Raw genomic sequence first — 8,588 nt, 5'->3', positions numbered from 1 at the left:
CAAAGTAGGGTTTTGGTAGCGTTGGGTCTTCTGCATTGAGCAAGCGAGTTAGGGTTTCGAATCTAGCAGTTGCAGAGACCATGACGACGGTGGTGCCAACCTCCGAGGAAGACGCTGCGCTCTCCGTTGTTCGATTCGCCTCAGAGCTTGCCTGGGCCGATGCCGGTCCCGAGGTACTGCAATTATACGCATAAAAAACTGTCAATTTTCCTCTGCTCGAAAGCAGTTTTTTTTTTTTCTTTCTCTTGTTTGATTCTAATTTGTGAAAACCAACTCAGAATAGTGCATTCACAACGCGTTTGTGTATCTCCTAAGTTGAAATGCTTCTAGAACTCAAAAATTGAATCTGAGTTTATATAACTGCTGACTTGAGATTTTGATTTGAAAGGAGTGTATTTAAGTTTAAGTATGTTTGTGAAAATTGTTGTGTATCTTTAATTTCTGTTCTAGAAGTTTCCGAGATCCACTTTGATGTTCAGAAGATGAAAGGGACGGAATGAGATATAATTGACAGAGTCGTTTGGTATATTGGATGAAAGAGGGGAAGGATGCAACAGAGGTTGAGTTGGAAATGTTAGGATTTTTTTTCTTTTTTGGGTTTGTGGGTGCCAGAGTGGGGTGTTGATGCTACGTTGTTGGAGCTTAGGGAATGTGAAGAGTTAAACAAAACAAAGCAAACGCGCTATATTAGTTTCTTCTATTTCGTTTCTGTAAAGTCATTCATCTTGGTATATTGTCACTATGTTTTTGTTTTGATTTGGCGCCTGTATTTTTCATAAATTCGTTACTACTATCTTGGTTTGTCAGGTTGCTGAGCCAGAGGTTAGTAAACTCTGCATGGAGGCTGCAGAATTCATTGCTATGGGAAAGTGGTTGGAGCTAGCATCATTGATGATTACTTCTGCTGAATTGATTTTCTCAAAGGTTTCTGAAAAAGGTAGAATACTCTTCTTGCTCGATATATACTTGAAAGTCTGAGATATACTGGCCCGTGGTATATTGGTGTTTTGTTCCTCTTGCATTTTAGCTAATGTCTTATCCAATTCCGTTGATAAAAAATTGAATCCTATGTGGTGCTTAGATGCTGTACGATACTACAGTCATCTGAGCTTGGATTCCTTTTCTGGTTCTGCTACTTTGGTTGATTGTAGCATTGTTGACCTGTGATATTCTCTTAGCCCTTTTTCTTAACGATGTTGCATTTGTGACTTTTTTTGAGCGATGCATTGCTCAAATGAAGCTGAATGTGACCGTGTTAACAAGATCTGTTATTTCTTATGCCAGATATAGAGTCCATCTTCACTATTATCTGCAATCTTGTTACAAAGACTGAGAATCCAGATGAAGTGATGGAGATCATCAAAGTTATAACTGCAAAAGTAATTCAGCAGCCTAATGAAAAGCCTTCAGTGCGATTGAAGATGTAATATTACATAGTACCTGATTTAGAAATTTTGGTAATGTATTCTACTGTGACTACTTATATTATTGTTTTTTAAAAAAATATCTTCTCTTGTCTTTGCAGTTTGATCAATCTGTATAATCTTTTGGAGACTCCATACTGCCAGTTTTATGTCTACACGAAGTTATTGAATTTAGCAGTTGACGGGAAAGTCACAGAATATATTATACCTTCATTCAAAAAGATTGATAGCTTCATGAAAGATTGGAAAATTGGAATACCAGAACAGAGAGAGCTCTTTCTCACTATCTCTAATATTTTGAAGGAAAATAAAAGGTATAGCAGAAAGTGCATTCTTTTTTATGTCAATTAAATGTATCTTCTCTTTACCCCACTTGGGAGTAGGAATGTAACTTCAGTTTCTTCTCTTCGGTACCACTCCCTTGTGGGACAACAATCTTCTATCCATCTTGCGACCTCCGTTTCTTATTATAAAAATAATTAGTATTGCCTCTCTTTTTATCCCAGTATGTCAAAGGATTCTTTTAAGTTCCTGAACAATTATCTGGTGACTTTTAATGGAGAAGATGCACATGTTTTGAGTGAAACCAAGGAGGAGGCTGTGCGTGCAATTGTGGAATTTGTGAGGGCACCTGACATATTTCAAGTACGTTGTGTAATTATGAGATTTGAACGAATGTATTTACTTTTTCAGCTTGTTATAGTGTTCATCTTAAGTAACTCTTGACAATTGTGATATACTCTCTTTTCTCTTGTTTTCTCAATGCTTCCTTTGCTTTGAGGGTGCTTGACTTTCTGGTCGTTTTGGGTGTAGATATAGAATTAGAAACAGAAGTATGAAACTGTGAAACATGGTAATTTGTTGCTTAGTACTAATACCCTTAAGGTGATAAGGATGCTTTCTTCTTGTTATAGCTCAGCTTTGTTTAGAATTTCTGTTTCCCATTTGGCTTGTTGTCTATTTTCTTCTGGTCATTATTTATTTTACCCTCAGGTATCTAAGTCTTCTGTTTTTTCATATTATTTTTGGCCTAGATTGCTGTAAGTTGTGGAAGAGCATTCACAAAGTTGTATTGTTATGTTGTAGTGTGAGTTACTAGATTTGCCTGCTGTTGGGCAACTGGAGAAGGATGCCAAATATGCTTTGTTGTATCAACTTCTCAAGATTTTTCTTACTCAGAGGCTGGATGCATACTTAGAATACCATGCTGCAAATTCCAACTTGTTGAAAAGCTATGGTAAACATTATTTATTCACAAATGATTATCAATAACTACATTTGCAGAATTCTCTTCTGTTTTATGTTGCTATTAAAAATTTTCGATGGAATTATGTTTTCAGACCTTGTTCATGAAGAATGCATTGCCAAAATGAGGCTGATGTCATTGGTGGATCTTAGCTCTGACGGATCTGGCCAAATTCCTTATGAACTTATTAGGGATACACTTCGGGTAAAATTGTGTTTTCTATGTTTGCATTTGCATTCTTCCCAGTATAATTGAAATGTTGAAACTTCCCTTTCAGATTAATGATGATGAGGTTGAACTATGGGTGGTTAAAGCAATAACTGCCAAGTTAATTGACTGTAAGATGGACCAAATGAATCAAGTTGTAGTTGTTAGGTACGTTCCACTTTATTTCTCGCTCCTCTCTACCCCTTCTTGCTGTTCTGTGGACACATGGACAAGCTCCTGTTGGCTATAGCTATTCTTGTTCATCATCATATATTCCCCCATGTTCAAAAATCATTTAGCTCTTAATACTTGATTTAATGCAAGTGTTAAATGTGCAGTCACCATACTGATCGTGTGTTTGGTCAGCAACAATGGCAAACACTGAGAACAAAGCTCGTGACATGGAGGGTAAATAATTTCTCATCTATAATGTCAAGAGTTATAATTTGATACGATACCAATGTATAGAAATGTCTATACAATATAACCAAAAAGAAAAAAATGTCTATACAATCCCTTTTTTTATACAGCCATATTGGAAAATAAATTGTATAACCTATTTTAAAATGAGTCACGGGTTTTTGATTTGCTATGATATTTGATTATTTGTTTTCTATTTCCAGGGAAACATTGCGAATGTTATTAGTACTATTCAGGCTAACAAAATAGCGGAGGATGGGTCCCAGGCAGCCCAAAATTTGGTAGTTCGCTGAAGACGTTTTTTTGTCTTAAGTATCTATATTCAATCCGGTCGAATTTTTGAATCCTAAAGAGAGAGAGGAAAAAATTATATTTGTTTCGTCACAATTTTTGTATTTCTTTCAGTTGGCAGGTGACTCTAATTGTACTACCAACTTTGATAGAGAAGCCATTTTGATTGATGTTTTTCTATCCCAATGTTATGTTGACAAGCCTCACGTTTGTTTCTAGTATATTATGCCTGTGGACTGTAGCCCTGGGAATCAATGTACAACTTGTTTAGTTTTAAGTGAACTGTGGCCATAGATTCTGTGGCGACAGAATTGCAATATAGATTTGGAAGAACTTTTTCTTCTTCCATGTTGACATGAACTTTCCCTGGTTAATTCAATGTCACTAACGAGTACGTTTGCCCCATGAGATAATTGGCGCGTCATAAACTATTTCTTTGTTGAACGCTTATACTAAAGTATCTTCATCTGCTGCCGAATTCCAACGCATAGATGATGTTAATCATGTTATCAACCATACAGAGCTGAATCAAGCCAACACACTTCATTGGCTTTCCATGTTTACCCTGCATTGCTCGAGCCAAACCTTGTTGAACAAGGATAACTATTTCTCTCTTTTGCAACATATTTAAGTTTCATTCTCAGTCAAATTTCTTGACATTCAAATTATTTATAGTAGTCAAATTTATGTTAAACTTATTTACTAGATTGCGTAGTGCTAAGGTACTCTTTGATACCAAATTGCTGGGAAAAATAGTGAATATAACACAAGAATGAAGCAATTAACATACAAGCATATGAGTGCAATCTATTCATACGTCCGTCAGAGAATACAATGGCTTCATTATGACAGAAAGACAATAAAATGTTGAGTTTAATCCCAAATCTAAATCCAAAACCCCTTGTTGTCTAGTACCATTTCATAAACCGAATAATCCCTCAAACTGGTAATTCACAACCTTGTCATTTGGTGTTTGTATATAACTAAACCTGGTTAGCTTCTGCTTTAATCAAGTCAAAATTAAATTTAAGAAAATCAATCTATTTCCAACAAGAAATTGTACACGAGCCAAATATGAAATACCTAACAAACACAAATATTGGTCTATAATTTTTTCTCAGCTTTACTCCCTTTCATTTTTCATTATACTCTTTTCTAATATCTCTTTCCTTCAAACTGGGGGTACCTGTGAATTCCTTCCCTACTTTTCCTGTCCTTCACATCGTTGATCAAATTTGAGAAAATAGTGTTCAAGGCATGCAAGTTTCTCAGAGATACACCTGAACTTCGAAATTTTGTACTTGCGTAAATTTGAAACTGCATAACAGTAAAGGAAAAGTGTTTGTTATTTCAAATGATATAAAATTATGTCATTTTAAGAGAGAGATAGATACAAAATAAATTTTTTTATTTAAAATTTAAATTAAAAAAAACCATCCACTTTTCCTCTATGATTTTCATTTATTGTGTCTATCTCTCTCCTAAAATACATAACTTACGTCATTTAAAATGACAAACATCAAACCCCAGTAGTAAATACATAATTTTTTTTGTTTTTTATTTCTTGATATTTTGTTTTCTTTCCTTTTTAATTTTTCTTTTGTATCTCTTGTTAATGGAAACTTAATTTTTCTTCCACCAATACACCAAGAGATTATTAGGGGATAACTATGTTTGGGTTTAGTAGTTATTCTTAGTAATCTTATCTTGTTCTGATTGATTGGGCCAGAACAATTAGGTTAGATTTTTTGACCCAATATTGTACCATTCGAATTTAAATCATATTTTATTTTCTATTATATAGTACTTTCTAAACTTCGAAAATGTAAATTTGATCAAGAAAAAGTGTCTCCAAGCAGTAATTGTCTTTTATGTAAATAGAAATAATGGTGATCTTCTTGAGCGCATTAAAGAAATTGGATATGAAACCTCTCTAGTTATTAATTATTATCCTTTGAAAATTATACTCATGATTGAAGAAATCCAGAGCCTGTACACAATTTGAAGTAATGTATATTTCAGTTATTAATTGAAGTAATGTATATAACTTGTATACAATAAGTTTATAAAAAAAATATCACCTTGACCTTACAGAAAATCAGTCATTGCTCTTTGCATCTTCCGTGCAAGTTGTCAAGTACGATAACTCGATAAGGGAAGATGACAAAGCCAGACAACGATTTTTGGTGCTTCATGTGCTTGGATTAAGTATTTAGAATAGTCACACAGCTTCATTGACTTATGTGAAAAATTAAGGTTCCTATTGTGCAGGGAAGAAAAGAAGAAAAATAATACCAGGGACCCAAAAAAATGAAATATATAGATGTTTCCAAAAACACTTGTTTCTTATTCTTGCCTAGGCCAGGCCCAGTCACATGCTTCAATTAACACATGAAAAGGATACATCTGCTACCACTCTATGGCCTTGAAATATATTCATGATCAAATACTCCAAGTTACAGGGCTGTTTTTTTTTTTCTCGAGCTGAGGTACAAATTAACATCAAACACATGTCTTCGTATAAATAATTGAATGAACATGGACTATGAGGCCTCTAGCATGCAACATATGTGAGGCTCAAAATAGAAAAATAATAAAACTCGACCCTACTTTTGGTATTTTTGTACTTTTTGTTTTAGTTATAATTGTTTGATTGGATAGTATATATCTCAACCCACTAAAATTTAAGGGTGTTGCAATTGTAATCATTATTATTAATGTTATAAATATATAATATAAAAATTATTGATGTGTTTTACTTATTACTTTGTTTATAATAAAGTTTTAATAAATGAAAATAATAATACATTTTATTAAGGGTGTGTTTGGTACAAATATTTCAAAAGGATTACTGGTAAACCTTCTTTGGTAAACCCAATTACCATGTTTGGTAGAAGGAACAAAAATCAGTTCCCGGATATCCAAGGATTACCGGTAATTTGATTTATAAAGAAAAATCACTATTCAGATTACAAAAAATAATATGGTAATTCAGAATACTAAGTAAAGGACAAACACAACAATAATTTTTGAGATAAAAATACCCCAACACATATAAAAACCTAGACTCAATCTATCAATTACAAAAGTAAAAATAGTTTGGAGTTATTTTTGTAAAATAACCTCATATTTCAAGTTATATTTTGTTCTAAACCAAACATGGAATCAGTAATCTTTATCCAATATTCCCGGTAATATTTTGGCGAACCAAACACATTTTTTATAAGATTTTAAGTAAACTCAATTTCTATTGTATTCAATTAATCGTAATTCCAAATACTAAAAAAATTCTCTTGTAGCAAAAACATACATAATAGTAATAACACCTTACTTTAAAGTAAAACTCGTTCTAAAAGAATCTTCTCCGAATTGAAAGAGCTTTCCACGAATTATTTACCACTTGATTATGCACAAAACCCAAGGTTTTGGCGATTTAAGAAAAAAAAATCAAATTTTATTGTATACTCGTATTATTGTTTTGTCACCTCGCGTACAATTATGGGATGATGTGATTAATGCTCATTTCCAAAACACAAAGCATTATTACAATCCACAATTATTAGATGGAAGGGAAAAATAATATACCTAACTTCGTTTTTGTCATTTTGTCTAAAGTGGATTTATATGTGTTATTTTGCATTATAGCTGACCAGTTAATAAAGGTCCACCATGTTATAAAAAAAAAATAAAAAAATAAAGGTCCACCATAAGTTTACCAACCAAATTTGAATAACTACATTTTTACTATTGGGCGCAAATAACGTAATAAAGACTCCACTTGTTAAATCATTGTGGTTTCATTTCACAAGTAATTTCATTTTTCCTTCTAGATGTTAAATTTTAAATTATAGATTGAAATTAAGTATCATAATTTAAAATTAAATTGAAGTTATATTGAAAAATGCCGGTCGAAGCTGTGGTTGGACTCCATCAATCACGGTGGTCAATGATGCTAAAGATTACAGTGGAAGAACGAAGGACTTTGACAATAGGTGGAAGGACCGTAACACTAACAATAGTTATTAGAGGATGTGAATGACAGACATAAACCAATGGAAAAATAAAAAAAATAAAATATTTATTTATTTTATTTTTAATACTTAGAATTGTAATTCTTTAAATCTAAGTTACCAATAGAAGATGAGGATAAAATATTGTAACAACCAATCAGGGTTACTACCAATGTTACTATCACTCAATTTCATCGTTAGATCGGTTATGTTAATCCAACGGTTATATTTATTTCCATCTTTGTATGATTATTATTTCCCATATTTAATGTGAAAGCATTAAATATGAAAAATCATAACCATACAAAGATAAAAATAAATATAAAGTATTAAATATGAGGAATTATAACTTTACAAAGATAAAAATAAATATAACCGTTGGATAATATAATTGATTTAACAGTGAAATTGATTGGTAGTAACATTGATAGTAACCCTAATTGATTGTTACAATATATTTTCCCTAAAAGATAATATAATTAAGTTATTGTTCAATTATAAAGAATCAGACCTAAAATTGAAATTCCAATTCTAATGTATACAACAAATAAAATAAACAAATATTTTGTTTACAAACTCTTACAAATACATCATGTTCTCTCGGGAGAACACTAAATTACACTAGGTTCTTCCGAGAGTACACAGTGTAATTTGCAAAAATTTATAAAAAAATTTATAAACTAATCATTTCCCATAAAATAATTAGACATAAAAGGCCCAATTCTATTTCATGGCTAAATTCTATATATAAAACACACTCGTAATTTTAAGTTCTAGTTTATACCTTAAAATTATGAACAAAATTCTTAAAAACAAAAATTTGCAATCTGTACATAAAACTTCTATCTTCAGATAGTCAAAAAGAGGATGAAATCATGTCAGAGATGCCCTGAAATTAATCGTTCAACCATCCAGAAAAAAAATATAGAAGGAAATATATAGTTTGATTTGAACCCAAAACATGATATGCAAAACAAAATTATTGAGCCA

At 32.1% G+C, this 8,588-nt stretch overlaps 1 protein-coding gene across 1 annotated transcript; it reads left to right on the top strand.

Moving 5' to 3' along the window:
• LOC133309728 (uncharacterized) lies at positions 1 to 3,895 on the top strand. The gene is made up of 10 exons (XM_061510529.1): positions 1 to 173; positions 808 to 937; positions 1,285 to 1,423; positions 1,526 to 1,738; positions 1,931 to 2,069; positions 2,511 to 2,661; positions 2,765 to 2,874; positions 2,948 to 3,045; positions 3,216 to 3,285; positions 3,501 to 3,895. The coding sequence occupies exons 1-10, from the start codon at positions 81 to 83 to the stop codon at positions 3,588 to 3,590; spliced, it is 1,233 nt and encodes a 410-aa protein (XP_061366513.1). The 5' UTR covers positions 1 to 80; the 3' UTR covers positions 3,591 to 3,895.
• The last annotated feature ends 4,693 nt before the right edge of the window (positions 3,896 to 8,588 follow it).

The sequence above is a fragment of the Gastrolobium bilobum genome, unplaced genomic scaffold (genome assembly GCF_033153095.1).
Source record: "Gastrolobium bilobum isolate Gb01-03AN ecotype WA unplaced genomic scaffold, APGP_CSIRO_Gbil_v1 utg4635, whole genome shotgun sequence".
Lineage (NCBI taxonomy): Eukaryota > Viridiplantae > Streptophyta > Magnoliopsida > Fabales > Fabaceae > Gastrolobium > Gastrolobium bilobum.
Note: the sequence above shows the minus strand (reverse complement) of the source record. Positions and strands in the feature narration are given on the sequence as shown.